Source organism: Microtus pennsylvanicus, chromosome 1, assembly GCF_037038515.1.
Source record: "Microtus pennsylvanicus isolate mMicPen1 chromosome 1, mMicPen1.hap1, whole genome shotgun sequence".
Lineage (NCBI taxonomy): Eukaryota > Metazoa > Chordata > Mammalia > Rodentia > Cricetidae > Microtus > Microtus pennsylvanicus.
Genome location: NC_134579.1, coordinates 208,879,572 through 208,896,465, shown reverse-complemented (window position 1 = coordinate 208,896,465; position 16,894 = coordinate 208,879,572). Strand labels below are relative to the sequence as shown.

General features: G+C 46.9%; 1 protein-coding gene across 3 annotated transcripts in view; it reads right to left on the bottom strand.

Annotated features, from left to right (window-relative positions):
• Nucleotides 1-16,894, bottom strand: part of Tiam2 (TIAM Rac1 associated GEF 2) — a 207,184-nt gene that overhangs the window by 60,362 nt on the left and 129,928 nt on the right. For all 3 annotated transcript variants that reach the window (XM_075950157.1, XM_075950167.1, XM_075950172.1), the window contains 5 exons: nt 13,145-13,303; nt 11,860-11,964; nt 10,998-11,076; nt 9,266-9,358; nt 8,260-8,523 (listed from right to left, as the gene is read on the bottom strand). In XM_075950157.1, coding sequence (XP_075806272.1) covers nt 8,260-8,523; nt 9,266-9,358; nt 10,998-11,076; nt 11,860-11,964; nt 13,145-13,303 — 700 coding nt within the window. The remainder of the gene's footprint in view (nt 1-8,259; nt 8,524-9,265; nt 9,359-10,997; nt 11,077-11,859; nt 11,965-13,144; nt 13,304-16,894) is intronic.

Sequence of the window (16,894 nt, the reverse complement as noted above, 5' to 3'; positions counted from 1 at the left end):
CTGACCTGAGCTTGTGAGAGCTCAATGACTCTAGAATGACAGCTGGGTAGCTTGCATAGGACCAAACTAACCCCCCTAAATGTGATGTGAGAGGATCTGATATGTTGCAATCTCATTTCCAAAGTTTACTGACTCCCCAACCTCTGCACCCCAATAATCAAATGGAAAAAGGGTTGGTTTTTAGCTTACAACCCTCAGATGGTCCACCCCTAAGAGAAGTCAGGCTTGAAAGAGAAGCTGATGCCAAGGCCATGGAGGGTGCTGCTTACTGCCTTGCTTCCCCATGGCTTGCTCAGCCTGCTTTCTTATAGCACCAAGGAACACCAGCCCAAGGGTGGCATCACCCATAGGGAGCTAGGACCGACCACAGCAATCTTCAATTGAGAAAATGCTCTACAGACTTGCATGCAGGTCAGTCTTATGAGGGCATTTTCTCAGTTGACCCTAGCTTGTGTCAAGATGACACCACTGTCCTGCTTCACCCCTGATCTTGTCCTTCTTGCCCTGACCATCTCTGTCCCTTCACATTCCTTACGGTGTTTTGTATGTTTACTTGTTCTCTGTTTCCTTGGGCTGAGACACAGCCAAGCTCCCTGTGCATGAGGATTTCTATCAGTTCAGCTCACTGTTTATTTCCACTGCTCCTTGTCAGCAGGCCTTGTTATTCAACAGACACCCACTACTGTTCAATAAACACATGAAAGAGAAGAAGAAAATAATAAAAATTGGTTGGGCTTGGTGGCAAACACCTATAATTCTAGGATGGGGGGGGGCAGAGAAATACAAGGAGATCAAGTTCAAGGTAGGCCTAGAATACATAGCAAATTACTGTCATAATAAACATGAACTAACACAAGGATTTGGGGGGGGTCTATTTTCCTAAAGACACTGGTTTCTCAGTAGATGCTTTGTACTTCTACTGTGGTAGGAAGTCACACGTCTCATTTTACAGACCTAAATGTGTAGATGGAAGTTTCTGTCCCACCTGGTCCCACAGCCATTCAGTCCGAAAGAAACACACAGAGGCTTATATTATTGATAAACTGTTTGACCTATTGTTCAGGCTTATTACTAACTATCTCTTACAACTTAAATTAACCCATAATTCTTAACCATGTCTAGCCATGTAGCTTGGTACCTTTTCCCAGTAAGGTATTCTCATCTTGCTTCCTCTGTATCTAACTTGAGAATTCTATTTCTAGAATTCTCCTAGTCTGGTTACCCTGCCAATACTTCCTGCCTGGCTACTGGCCAATCAGCATTTTATTAAACTAATACGAGTGACAAATCTTTACAGTGTAGAAGAGAATTATCCCACAGCATAAACTGAAGTTCCTGAATTCAGGATTAAGCACAGGAGTTGATTCCCTCAACTTAAAGGCTTAAACCAGAAACCTGAGCCACAGTATTACATCACAGATTCGACCTCAAGCAATAAACAAAGCCAGTGTTCCCTTCTTAGCTACAAGTATGATTCTCTGCATTCTAAATAAACCCTTGGTACATGCAATAGGCATGGGTATCTTATATATTCAATCAAGTAATCACGGGGTGACTTTGCTTACATGCCTGGCACATGGATGATAAAAGACAGGACAGTGCCCTCCTGCTGTGGGAGGACAGAGTGTATCAGCCAGTGTCTCGGTACCGTCACATCATTACTGTCCATGGGGCTGTCCCTGAGATGGAAGGAAGCAGTATAACTCTAGACAGTGACTCTCCCCACATCTGCCTCCCACCACAGAATCTCAAGGGTAGGACTATATGTTAAATTTCGTATTTCTGCATTAAACCACCAGGGATTGCCACACGAAACCCAACTGACTATCGCACAGCCTGGAGGTGAGACCAGCAAGGGCAGTGGGCCGAACTCCATCGGAAGCCACGGAATCCACCCCTCCTCTATCGGTAAGCAGTCTTTGACGCGTGGCTCTCCATCTCATGGACCTTTGTTTCTCTCATCACGTTTATTCTGACTCTGACTGTTCTGCCTCCCTAAAACACTCCACATTCGCAGGCCAGCTAGGTAGGGAATGGACATTAACATAACCAAGACAGTGCAGAACAGAAGGCTAAGGATGTGGCTCAGAATACTCGCCTAACATCCAGGAAGCCCTGGTTTCATCCCCAGAACCTCAAAACTCCAGCTGTGAACACACCTGTAATCCTTAAAGCAGAAAGCATCCCAGCATGCTCCCCAATATTTACACTTCTCCAGATCAGTGATGTGGGAGTCTGCTGTTTTGTGTTGATTTCATTGGTTAAATAAAGAGACTGCCTTGGCCCTTTAAGAGGACAGAAAATTAAGTAGGCAGAGTAGACTTAACAGAATGCTGGGAGAAAGAAGCTGAGTCAGGGAGTCGCCATGATTCTTCCACTCCAGACAGACACAGGTTAAGATCTTCTCTGGTAAGCCACATTATTAGAAATGGACTAGTCCAGGTGCGAGAGTTAGCCGAGAAAAGGCTAGATATAATGGGCCAAGCAGTGTTTAAAAGAATACAGTTTCCGTGTAATTATTTCGGGCATAAGCTAGCCATGTGGGCAGCAGGGTGCCAGGGACGCAGCCCGCCGCTCTTAATACTACAGAGTAAACGCTCCTATTACAACAGATCAGGAAGAAAAAGAAGCCAAGAACTAAACCTAATAGAAAAACTCAACGCTCAGGGCACAGCAAGAGAAACTTACCTACTTATTTAACACACACAGTTTCATAGCTCTTCCTACATATCAGGCACTACTACTACTTTCCAAATACCAGCTTGTTAATTCATAAAAGTCCTAGACCCTTTTAGTGTCTAAAACTAACCAGAGAAGTTAATTGACTTTCGTGGGAGCACACGGTCACGAAGTGGATGAGCCAAGAATCAGGACTTGGCCATAAGCTGCCCAGCTAATATCCTCGGGTTTAACTACTGTACCTACAGTTTCAGTGAACTCGGTCATCACTGTTTAGCCTTTCATACTGCTGGAACTGTACAGTATACACTATATCACCAATTGAGAAAACTGATGATATTGTCAATAGCGGAACTGTTGGGGGAGGGGCAATAGGGAGGAGCAGCAATGAAGCAATCTAGAACAGGGATTGGACACAAGAGTCAATGGAGAGAGACTGGCCAGCCCTGAATTGCAGAAATTTATAGAGAGCTAAAAGAAGTAAGCCCACATATGGGCCCACTGAATTTGAATTTCTCATTTGAATAAGAAAAGACCCCTCTAGGCTCCCATGTTTACATTGAGTCTCTAGTTTGTAGTGCTATTTGGAGAGATTCAGGAGGTATGGCCTCACTGGAGGAAGTATATCCTGGAGGCGGGCTCACCCTCTCTGCTTCCTGCTTGCATTTGAAGACGTCAGTTCCTTCAAATAGCGGAAAGAACTAGAAGAAAATTCATCTTCAGGCCGAGGACCAAAGAGGAGCAACGAGGGCAGAAGTGGGCGAGTGTCACTGGAAGCAACTGTGGAAGAGCGAGGACTGATTCTTCTTTGTGTGCGAACAGCCACCACGCTTTCTCTTTAAAGGCTTCCGGGAACTACACCATTAGCGACCTGGCTTGCCTGTGAGACCAAGCATGGCATTGTAACACTCAGAGGCCTCTTGACAGTGGCACAGCCCACAGGTAGCTCTTGGAGACTTTACTCGGACCGTATAGTGTATAGGCATCTGATGTTCAGGGAAATGATACACAATCAGGTTTTGCTAAAGATGCTGGTAAACTTTCTTAGCAATTGTTAACCACTTATATGTATATCCAAGCAGTGAGGCAAAGCTTCATGTCCTTCCAGAGCTCTCCTCTCTTCCAGAAGGGAACGTCGGTGAACCCAATCCTGGGAGGGCTTCAGGCAGCAATCACACAGCTGCTCTGATTTCAACATGGAAGCTGTCACGTCATCCCCAGAGGAGTTCACAAGAAGACTCGTGATCAGCAAAGTAACAGTTATTGATGATCATTGGCAGTGAAGTTACAGTGGTAGATATTGTGGCAGGTACATTCCAGAGGCCAAGCGGCCAGCAAACATGTCCCATGTCCCCCAAATGGCTAGGGAAGGTCAGGCAGTTCTCAGCTCTTTCCTAGGCTTCCAGAATTCAAGGCTTCACAGCCTGACCCCAGCAGAACTGCCAACGTCTTTCCACGGCCCCCGTCTTTAGCCTCTGCTTATCTGGTTGAGATTCCATAGGAAACACCTTTACCCACATCTCCCCCAATGCCCACCACCACTTCCAGGCCATAGTAACGGTTGTTTGCATGGAGAAAACCATGGGGGAGTCTAGTGTTTGCAAAAATCTTCGTTCAAAAACTTTAAGACTTTGCTAAAAGCTGCTGAGATTGCTCAAGGGCCAGCAAACACCGGGAAAAAAAAAAACAAAAAAAAAATAACTTCATGCATAAAACAAAAACAGCACTAACAGCATCAGAGCACAAACAGCTTGGAGACGCCCAACTCCTTCAATGGTGTCCTTGTTGGGTCAAAAATAACACTGGCCTCTTTGGGGGGAATTCCAGTGATAAAATTAATTCTCTCTGTAAAAATTCTTTATTAGCATTTCTACTTGGGTCAAATATAGCCTGTGGGCATTTGCTCTCCCTGGAATGGGTAACTATTATGGAAATTCAAATATGTAAGGCAGAAACCAAACAGCCATTCATTCATTCCTGAGGAGTCAAAGGTACTTCGCTCAAACACAGTGGCCCTGTGGCTTCTGCTGTGGGACCAGAGCCATGAGAGCAGGGCTACTCCCGGTGTTAATAGGATCAGTGTGTTCTTGGCAGGGGCAAGGACCAAAAGAGGAAGGCTAACTAAGTGCCAGGGCTTTCGGAGAGTTCTGGAGGATGATGGTAGGCCGGGGCTCAATCCCTAACTGATGGACACCCTTAGATGCCAGCCGTATTAATAACTACGTGACACAGAACCTCGGCTTAGGGGAGCTGGGGAGAGAATGGCTCCACTACTCATTAGAGACCCTCCTCCTGTGGAGCAGAGACCTAGTGACTCAGAAACGGGCTTGACCTAATTGTCTGCAGGAGATGGTCTCACACCAGAACCCAGGAGTCTGTCTTTCTTAAACTCAGGGGGTGAGTTTGAGACTCATTTAACCAATCGTCTTAATTATCAAGAAGTCTCAAATACGAGCAGGATACCTCTTCTAGGCTAGCCTCCATGTCCTTTGTGATCTCTCTCCACCTCCCCCTGATGTGACCACCCTTCTTTCTGCTATGACTAGAGGCCAAATAAGAGACCGGTGTAGATGTCTGTACATGAGACTAAACCAGAAGTAGACCAGAGCTCAGAGCCAGATGCAGACTGTTCCCAGGGCTTTCCCCTTCAACACCCAGCAGGAAAGGGTCTGCATCCATTCCCTGAGATGGTCAAATATGCCCCAACAACTGCACACATCTTTCTCCCTACTCCACAGGGGGTTTATCCAGTTTCCCCTTTTTCAAAAGTCAGTCTTATCCTTTAGAAACATCAGTAGGTGGAGACCCAGCCTCTGTAGAATGGACTTGGGGCCTTCCTTACCTCCCTCCCTCCTTTCTAAGTAAAGTCCCTTCTAGCCATGCCCATGGGTGGGACACGTCTGACTTAACACACTAAAGAGGTTGCTCCGAGGACAGCCCAAAGTTGTCTTAAGATCCCTTCTCCAAAGCTACTTAAATGCTTATTTGTGTAAATTTTCATGTCATAATAGGACAACGGGATTGCTTTTCTTCTATTTCACAGAGAGATAAATCGAAGTAAGGGTTTTTTGGTATTATTGTTATTTAATTTGAAACAAGGGCTTGCTATATATTCCACCCTGACTTGAAATCCACAGCTCTCTTGCCTCAGCCTTCCATGTGGTACTTAGGATACAGGTGGCAAAAGACATTCTGCCTGGCTTCCAGTCTAAGTTAAAGAAGAAGCTGGGACAGAAAGGGAAGGGAGGTGAGTCACCAGCTGAGAACCCTTGCCAAGCCAGAATTGGGGACACCATGGGGCTCTCACAAAGGCGGTCTGAGAAGAGGACAAGTCTCCAGAAGTTATTGGGAGAGCGACCACACAGTAGGTAAGAGACAGGAAGGGAAGAAGGACCACGAGCGAGCGGCCCACTGAAGGATGCTGTGTGCACTTGTGGCTCAGTTCCAGTGGCCACCTGAAGGCGGCCGTGGATACATCTCAAAACTGCCTCTGCAACGGATTGGAAGGGAGTTAGCACCCTCTGTGACTCAACCTACTACCCACATCCTACCCCTGAGAGTACCCAGTCCTCAAACTCAGGTCTGACTCGGGACCTGGGTGACTGTCCCCACACCCCAGTCTTAGCACCCCCATAAGTAAGCTCCCCTTACACATAGGATGTTATGTTCAAATGAGAAACTAGGTCTGTTTTTTTCTCAATTTCTTACCTACTCACCCCAGATTTTATTCCTACCCTTAACCTTCAAAGTTCCTAAGAACTCAGTTTCCCTCAAGCAACACCACTATCTCAAAAATGAAAAAGAAAAGAAAAATTCCATTTTGTAGAGTATATGAAAAAGCAGTCCACTATGGTGCACAGGCGCACGGCCATGGAACAGTCACCTGGAGCTCACAAAAGAAAGGGGGGGGGATAAACCCTAAATCCTGGGGCCCAACAGGCTGTGCTCTGTCTGAGAAAGGGGTTAAATCTTGACACACTCTAAACTAGCTGGAAGGGAAGCCCCATGCAGGGAAGGTGCCAGCAGATATCTGTACTGCCCCAGGAAGGTGGGCACTGCCAGAAGAAAAGAAAAGAAAAGAAAAGAAAAAAGAGAAGAGAAGAGAAAAGGAGGGAGGGAGGGAGGGAGGGAGGGAGGGAGGGAGGGAGGGAGGGAGGAAGGAAGGAAAGAAGGAAGGAAGGAAGGAAGTCTGCACACATCTTTTGCTATTTTGTAGAGGTTCATTCCCAGAATAGGAAAGATAATACAGGCCGCAGTACCTTCTGGTTATGATAAAACACAGAGGAAGAACAGGTAGGGAGTGTTCCTTAAAAATAACCAATCCAACAATGGACACATAACACAGGCCATTCAGGGTCAGAATAGCAGCCTAGGGTAAACTGAATGATGGTCCCTTTAATTAGCTCTATCATAATTTCTGTTTCATGACACCCGCTTTTCTAAGCCAACAGTCAACCTCATGATATTGTAGATGGGAACAGCATCCTAGAAGAGGAAGAGAAAGCACGAGATACCTTGTTGAATCTTACAATCTGATGCTTAATTCCAAAGATGACCTCACAAGCCTGCCCTATTATTAAATTCCATCCTAATTGCCTCTCTTTTGCTTTTCACACTCATTCTTGGTCAGCACGCAGAGATCTCTACTGCAAATCCATTAGCAATGCAGGACAGTGTGGAAAAATTGCTCAGGTGTGCCCAAGATCAAGAGCCACCTTATGCTTCTAGGGAAGCTGGCCTGGACTCTCCATGACAACAGAGGGAAGCGGCAGGTAGTCAGCTAGGGCCTCTGATTCTAAGAGAACAGGCAAGAGAGGTGGAAACAGCAAGTTCAGAACATCTGCTTCACGTGGTTCCCCATACGGGTATTTCACGTGGGAGGAACTATACTGGCAGACACTTCAGTCATGGAGCTTCGCAAAGTTCTCAAATCAGCCCGTGAACTACAGAGTTTGCTGCTTCTGAGAGATCAGTCCTCCTGATAGAAACAAACAAACAAACAAAAAAAACCTGCACCGTGTTCCAGGACCCAAACAGAACAATGCAAATGGATTCACCTTACACTCCACTGACTGAAATCATAGTCTCCCGAGACTGGGGTTTATGCAGGCTCATGCCTGCCATCGGTTACAAGCAATGTCAAGGCCTAATACGGTGAAAGGTTTTTGAAAGAACCTGTGGTTTTAAAGACTATTTTGTGCAAGAAAAAAAAGTAGGCCAGGCGGTGGTGGCGCACACCTTTAATCCCAGCACTCGGGAGGCAGAGGCAGGCGGATCTCTGTGAGTTCGAGACCAGCCTGGTCTACAGAGCTAGTTCCAGGACAGGCTCCAAAACCACAGAGAAACCCTATCTCGAAAAACAAAAACAAAAAAACAACAACAAAAAAAAGTAGTTACTTTGAATTTTTCTGAAGGTGTTCTCATTGCTAAAATGCATGGACTCCTGGTAAATCTCTCCCAGTTTGCACCTGTGTTCTTGTCCTAGTGAACGAGGAAGCAATCTTTGAGTAGTATTTTCTACAATCTGGACTTGCAATCAAGGCACCAACAAGTCAAGATGGAGACGGAACACAGCCTTACCGTTTGTGGAGGTTTTTTTAAAGTTATCCAGGAATTCCTCTAGCAGCTGGGACTGGTTGGGAGAGGGTGGCTGACCTCTCCAGTCCCTGGAGCACAGGTCACTGTCTGACCAGGATGTGCACAGGGTTGTCTTCTTGTCCACGGGCCGGGCGATCAGGGTAAGTCCGACGCTCTTCTCAGAAAATAGGGCCTCCATCTGCTTGATGTCAAGGTCAGACACAGCTTCCCCGTTTAAGGTCATAATCTCGTTGCCCTTTCTCAGTCCTGAGAACCAGGAAGGGAGAAACAGGAAGAAAGAGGGGAAGGGAGATTACAGAGATGCATCTTAAAGATGAAAACAAGCTGCAAGTGCCAGCCATTGACCAGGTGGAAAACGCAGCCTTACGCACAAGTTTAAGCTAAAGCTCAGCTCTGAGCTGGCGTTAGGCAGCTGTTTTTAACACAATCTGGGGAACAGCTTATCAAGTGTTTTTTCTGGGTCTCTCTCTCTGTCTCACACATTCCCTCCTTCCCTCTATCTGGACATCTTTATGAATACTCTATTTATAGACACACACACACACACCTATATGAATACTCTATACACAAATACTTTATATATACATATATGACTTTTCAAGTAAATTCTTTCTCAAGAACTCGCACGTACACATCTGTATGAATACTTTCTTTATATACATACATACACATCTGTATGAATACTCTTTATACACATATAATACTTTATATATGCATATATAAATTTTCAAGTAAATTCTTTCCCAAGAACTCCCACATACACATCTGTATGATACTGCCTTTATACACACATCTGTATGAATATTCTTTCTTTACACACACACACATACTTTATATATGTACATATGCATTTTCAAGAAAATTCTTTCTCAAAAACTCCAGGATGAATCCTCCTCATCTGACAAAACAGCAAAACAAGCCCATGGGGCAGATGCATCTCACAGTTAGAAACTCAGAGCGCGCACACACACAGTACCACCGCACAGACCTCCTCCGTATGCCAGACTGTCGGGGAGAACATCGCTGATAAATATCCGGCTGAGATGCTGGTGCTCGTCCACCTGAGCTGTGACTGCAAACCCTGGGGGGGGGGGGGGAAGAGAAGAGTGAGTGTGAGTTCGCCTCCTTTTATCTCCCCAGCCTAGGCAGAGGTGTATCTGTAAACATCCATTCCTGTCAACGCAGCATTGCTGAGAAGTCAGGTTACCACCATTTTGAAAGTGCTATTATTTAGCAAGAGTGGGGGGAAAAGAGGAACCCCACCCAGACTGGAGGATTTAGACACAGGAGTGTGCAACCTTAATCAACAGTTGCATCTGTCCACGGCAGCACGTTCCTAACAGCCAGCTCCTGGGAACAGCCTGTCTGGCTAATGAGGAGACTAAGGACAAACAGAATACCACGTACACAGGTGGTAGGACATTACTCAGTCTCAAGAAGACAATTCAGGCACATCCTCGAATGGGATGAACCCTGAAGACATTGATGCCAAGTGAAAGGAGTTGGGCACAAATAGACAACGATCAAAGGGTTCCCAAATCCGTAAGGACGAAGGGTAAAATGTGCGCTTATCAAGAGCAGGGGAAGGAGAGGAGAAAGCTGGCCTCCTAGGGACACAAAACTCCAGCCCTGTCACACGAGAGATCTGGAGACGGATGGTGAGGGTGACTCGTGGACACAACGGACTTGTCACCATGGATAAAGGGTGCAGATAATCTTTGTTACTTCTACCGCACCTCAGTGCTTTTTTATAAAGTTAAGACAAAAAGTTACTCTTACTGAAATGAAATGTAATGAGGTGTTTCAAGGAGGTTAAAGACTGGGGTTGGGTAATGAGACAACGTAGCATGTGCTGCACAAGCATAAGGATCAGAGTTCGAATCCCAGGAATCCACGGAAAACGCCAGGTACACAGCACAGGCACCAGTAACCCAACATTCCTTCAGGCTGCGACAATGTTTTTGTCGTGAGAAAACAGCCTCTGTGGAGGTGCTCACCAGCCTTCATCTGATTGCTGACTTCCGGTAAAGGCAATAAAAGGCTGAGGCGCTCTCTGAGACGTCAGCAAACTCTACAGAGACCTTAGAGCTGGGTTTCAATAAAGACCAGGAAAACAGTTAAACACCAACTCTGACCTTTCATTGTTAAATTCAGGTCAAAGGGAGATAAACAAACAGATTGGGCTTATTCCAGTTAGATCAGCCATATGTTCTTGAAGGGCAGGTTAGATTTCTATCCTGGGCGAAAGGGTGGGGAAAATATGAAAAGAAGTTTTGTGGGGCTGAAGAGATGACTCAGTGGTTAAGAGCACTTGCTGCTCCTAGCATGCAAGTTGGGCCACTCACAACTGCTTGTAATTCCAAACATAAGGGAATCAGACGCCCTCTTCTGGCCTCTTCAGGTACTGCAGACAAGTATGACAGACAAGACAAAAATCAACAGATGGATCAAAGAAGCTTTGTCTGACCCTTGGGTGAACCTCACACTAGTTCCCAGCACAGTTTAATTCCTTGTGTTGGCACTACCACCAGCGAGTCACATTCCTTACCATCTGTGATATTATTTCCTGTAACTGCCTGGTATATTGATACATACCAGCCCATCCTGCTAAAATCAATAAATAATAACAGAGAGAGAGAGAGAGAGAGAGAGAGAGAGAGAGAGAGAGAAAGGGGCTAAAGACGGGATGAGCAGCAGGCTCCCAGGGTCAGGACACTCACCGAAGTCAGTCACGTTCCCAGTCTTGGTTAGCTGCACGTCATACACATTGAGAGGGAAAACTTCAATTTCGTCATAAACCTAGGGAAGGTGAAAGCAACAGAGCCAACAGATTTAACGTCACACAACCTCACAGCATTGTGTTGAGACAGTTTCCCCGGGAAGATTACCGCACTGCTTACGTGAGAGCTCTTTACAAAGCAAACACCAAATGTGAAGTTTGCCCCCAAATTACAGCCTTCAAAATTAAGAGCACACAGAGACCTAGGGAATGCGCTGAGCTGGCAGACCGCTCACCTATCATGTGCAAAGCCTCGGTTGGGTGTGAACCCAAGCATCACACACACGCTAGGTGTGGGAGCACACATCTGTATTCCAGGTACTCCAGAGGTCAAGGCAGGAGGGTCAGAACCTAAAGATCATGGAACCAAACTAGGTTCTCTGAATGTGCGTGACAGTTATGTAGCTTGATTTATTGGGGGGGGGGCGCTAGCAATGGGACCAAGACTTATCCTGGATGCATGAACTGGCTTTTTGGAGCCCATTCCCTATGGTAGGATACTTTGCTCAGCCTTGATACAGGGAGATAAGCTTGGTCCTGCCTTAATTTGGTATGCCAGACTTTGTTGATTCCCCAAGGGAGGCTTTACTCTCTCTGAGGGGTGCATGGGGGTAGGATAGGGGGCAGGTGGGTGGGGGAATGGGAGAATGGGAGGGAGATGGAACTGGGGTTGGTATGTAAAATAAAAAAAAAAATCTCGAGATCATCCTCAGCTCCACACGGAGTTTGAGGCCAGCCTGGGCTGTGAGGTCGGACGCAGACGCGGTTGGACAGTCCCTCTCAACCTCCAACCCTCCACTTGCCTGCTCCTGCATGTATTCACAGAGTGCGGGCACATGCCACTCGACGCTTCCACCCACCACTTTTCGAAGCTGAAGGCCGTAGTGAGTGGGCTCCAACTGTCTCATCTGCAAGAAAACGATTGGTTACTCGGAGTCTAATTGCTCTGTCCTAAAATCACCCATGTTCAGGAGGCTCACAACTGACCACTGACAAAATCTCAAAAAGCCACTGGAACTATGGAAAAACTCAAATTTAAATGTGCAAACAAGAAGAAGAAGGGTCGAAGTTCACTGTGAAGGTTTCCTCTAAATACCGTCACCACAAAGGGTAAGGTTCACCACTAGGGAGTTGAGGAACCGCATTTCATTACACCACCATCTCCTGTCAGATCGGCTAGCTCTTCCTGCGGTCAGTCGCTACCTTTAAATTGTTTCTCATGAAAGAACAGAGATTTGCAAGATGGGTTTAGGTTCTATGGGCTTCAGAATTTCACACTTCAGAGTATTTTCAAAATGAAAATGTAGAAGTTCAAATATTTCCTCCTCCTCCTCCTCCTCCTCCTCCTCCTCCTCCTCCTCCTCCTCCTCCTCCTCCTCCTCCTCCTCCTCCTCCTTCTCTCTCTCTCTCTCTCTCTCTCTCTCTCTCTCTCTCTCTCTCTCTCTCTCTCTCTCTCTCTCTCGGTGTGTATCCAGGCTTTTCTGAAGAAAAGGCTTACACACTGCGGGGAGGAGGAGTTGAGATCATAAACACACGATTGCATACACAAGTATACGGGACGCTAAACCTTCAAGGCCAAGCATAAGAGAGAAATAAAAGAAATAAAATACTCTTCATGCCTATCATGAATGTCAGCAAACTCTGTATGCCTCTTCACCATGTATGTATTCCCATGGACTCCTGTACCTTAAGTCTTTCAGCTCTACTGCGACCCCTGGTGGTCTAAAGGCATCAGACCTGCCAGCGCGGAGTGGATTGATCCACTTCCTCTTCACACTGGGAATAAAGTCCAGTTGGAAGAATGATTCACCGTCATCTCCTAAGTGCTCAAGGAGCGACTGTGAACGGCACTGGGTGATACACTTAATAGTACACAAAACACTTCATTGCTAAGCAACGTGAGCAGAAACGGATGTCACAGCAACTTTAGGGATAGACTAAATATGTCTGTGGGCAGAGTTAACTCACTAGAAAATGTTCCCCCGTGTAGAAAGTTGGGTCTTAAGCTCCCCTCAAAACCAGAAGCCAGGAGTGCATCACTGATCCTCTCTATTGAGCAGTATATATTTCTACAGCAAAACCCATCACCTTGCACGCCAACATCAGCACATCCTCCACTCTGTGCTCGGGCTTGATGACCACAGTGACTCCGTCATGGTCCTGGAAGTGAACATACGTCTGGATCTCCCATGTGCTGTCTCGGAGAGCGCTGTCTACCGTGGAGCCATACAGATGCAGATCATGGACCTGTGTTAGGTGAGAAAGCGTAGGTCAGGGAAGAAAAACAGCAGCTACACGGGGAAGGGTGCTGCCTTCATGTAAGTAGTTGTTGACGTAAGCTTTGCACACGCTGCACACACTGGCCTCACACTGCTCTGGGGCGGCCTGTGGCTTTTCCTCTCTCTATGCAGATGGAGCCGAAGCCCAAGAACAGAGGCTCCTTCTACTCTGACACAGGGGCAGTTCAGAACAGCTCAGTCTCACTGCTATAGAGTCCTGGTGGAGAAGGGCCACGGGGAACCGTGCATCTAATCCTCAATCCCTTTCCAGCTTCCCAAGGTTCTCATCCACAGGGATGGGCATGTCGAACTGTACCCCAGCCCAGGTTGAAACTCAACTCTCTGGCAATGTGGTCCTTCATTCTTCCATTTAGACTTTTTAAATCTAACATCTAGTACAGAGCGCATCTTCTCTCTGTCTCCCTGCTATGTCAGACGTGGCCATTTGTCAGGGAATCATCCCCAAACATACCACCTGATTCAGGACTTTCCCAGAATATTTTCCTACATCTCCCCGTCGCAGCCCGTTACTTCATGTGAGCCACCACTGCTCAGATGGATAACACGCACGGCAATGATGCACTCAGCCACTCCAGTATTTCCTCGAGCTAGATCCCTGCAGGAACACTACGGTGAACCAAACTCCAGTGCTGCTACTTGACCAGGCAATAGTCGCCTGGTGGAGGAATGTTTAATTTAGATGGGTGTGTGGGCATACGCCTTTAATCCCAGCAGAGAACGGGAGACCTCTGAGATCAGAGCTCAGCCTGAGCCTCATCGACGAAGTGAGACCGTATCTCAAAACAAACAATAAAATTTGATTTGCTAAGCCTCAGTTTGCCACTTTGCAAGAGGAAGCATTGTTCTCATTACTGATATTTATAAATCAACACTAGCTTTTATGAGCAAGGGAGGCCACGTGCATGAAGATGTCTTATGGGAGAAGCGTGACATACTGAATGGGGCTCCCTCATTGCTTTGTAAGACTCAGACCTACAGCATTCATACAGATGGGCTATTTTACTGCTAATGCCATGCACGTCTTTAAACACACACCGTGCAAAGCCAAACTCAATATAATAAGGACATTCCAAAGGACAGGCTTGGCCAGAAAAAAGGAAGAATCCACCTTTCTGTGCTGTCTGTTTGGAAACGTGATGCTCAGTTCTGAAGTGCTATAACTGCATCTGCCACTGATCTGTCAACGCCAGCACATTTTCCTAGAAGGACGATCACAGCTGGAACTGAAGTCGCCCTTCCCGCCCCCCCTCCCCCTCCACACACGCCAAGGAGAAAAGACAAAAGCAGAGGCCTTGAGCCTCGGATGCCAGGTGGGCACTGGGACACTCTCTGCTAAGAGGGTCTGTCACGTGGGTGAGGGTTTTCTCTGGCTCATTGTCCCAGGCAGTTCTGTCTCTAGGGCAGGGGTTCCTCTCAGGGGCCCAGGAAGAGCAGGGGTTGCCCCTATCGGCACAGGCTCCACTCTTGAACAATGCTCATTGAAAAATAAAACTGAAGGCCCAGCAGAGGTCACTGTGGAGTAAGAAACTGAAAAGTACAGAAATCGCTACAGGGCACTTCATGCTGTCCTTCAAGAAGAGGACAGGAGGGATAGGGGGTCAGGGGCTCAGGGAGGTTCACCTCCGTGCCATACCATGAGGGAGATCCCTTTACATAAGATAAAATCCTAATTCACTCGCAAACACACTCTCAGGTGGGCACCGTCGTGACCCCTACTTACCCGGTAAGAAAAATGGGTGCGGAAGTTCTAAAATGCTTTCTTAAGCTTACACAAGCAGTACCTGCAGTACAGAAGGGCTCTGACCCCCAAAGTCTGGATATGAGTCAAGCCCCCCGCTATGACACAGTGTGGTCATGGAAGCCTGCCAGCTAACTTCTCACCACAGTGGACATGACCGAACGGTCCAGATTCGCTTCCTAATTCTACTGTGTAAACTGTGCCCTAGTTGAACAAACTGTCTCCAGGGGCCTTCTCATAAAAAGTAAGACACCCCCTGCCTCTGCATTTCTGATCATTTCAATTGCTTCCCTCTGTTGTTCTGTGCCCCCTGGCTCTAATGTTGGAATCACTCGTTAGGGGAACATGCGACACTAAGTTCTTGACATAGCAGACCCCAGCTCACGTCAAGCTTAGCTTTGGGTTCACCCACTTTGAGTGGTGAGGTCATTGATAGTACGGTTGCCTCATCCACAGGCTCTTCTAGCCCTTAACGTGATGTCTCATGCCCAGAATATACTCAGTACCTGGATGATGAGAGATGGGCGCCACTAGAGACTCACACACGACCCATGGGGAAGGTCAAGGCTTGACACCTGCGTTTGAGTCAGATTTGCTTTTTGAGTGTCAGGTTCTTAAAAGCCCCGAATTTCAGGAAGACAAATTACCACCTTGCTAGAAGAAGACAAGTCTTGAAAGAAGAAACGTGAGAGAATAAAGGGAGGGATGAGAGAAGGGACAACAGAGACAACCCCTCTGTGTTCCACTAACCACAGCATTGAGCCTGTATGCACATGGAGGAGTCCTTTCCTATGTCCACACTGTTCACAGAAGATGCCTAGCAAAGCCAAGGCCATCAGGGAGAGAGAGCCTCCCAAAAGACCTCCCACAATGACAAACTAGATGTGCTTCTTGCTGCACCCCCCCCCACATGTTCGAACATGCACACATGTATTAAATATGGGAAAGGAGAAACCTGATTGTTCAACAGAATCAAATAATGTGGAATTAATTAATTAGAACCAGGAAAAAAAATGTCTACTTGGTGAATACAGAGCTTCTAAGTTATTTTAAGCTTTGCCCTTTCCGAGAGAAAGCTTGTGTTGATTTCCTCAGGAAGGGCCAATGTCATCCAAGCTGAAAACATACGCACTTTGGTTTCAAAGAGTCAGATAAAACATTCTCCTACATCCTTTCCATTAAAGGGACAGAAAATTCTAAAACTAAACACACACGCAAACGAGACATCCGGGCATTCCTTCCCGCACACCCTTCTCAAAGGGTGCTCCAGAGTTCCAGCTTGGTTAGCTGCAGCAAAAGGACAGTCTCACCCTCTGGCTCTCTCCTGCTCTACCTCCTCCCCCAGTCAGAAGATATTCCCGAAGTCCCGCTCAAAGTTCTCAGTCCCAGGAGAACACCGAGGAAAGAAGAACTGGCGGAGGTCAGATTTTTGTCTTGCTAGCCTCAGGCAGCCTGGTAACCTGCTGCCTCCATGCCTCCCTCGCCTTAAAGGGGACCACGACAAGTAATGGCTTCAGGAGGCCACACCAGGAGGAATGGCATGAGACGCTCTGCAAACCTTCTGCATTCAGCTCAGCCATACCTGCATGGGACAACCACTGCCCAGAACTGCGTGAGAATTATTCTTTGTTCCAAAACCTTGAGGAGCCTCAAGTGGGGTGTAATGTTGTCTTGTTACAGCCCAACTCCTGCTGGCCACTTAGGAACTGGAGGCATTGGTGAACTGGAGGCCCAGCCATAACATGCTACCTTAGCATTGGCAAGTCGAGCTAGCTCTTCTGGTAGGTAGGGCAACAGCTA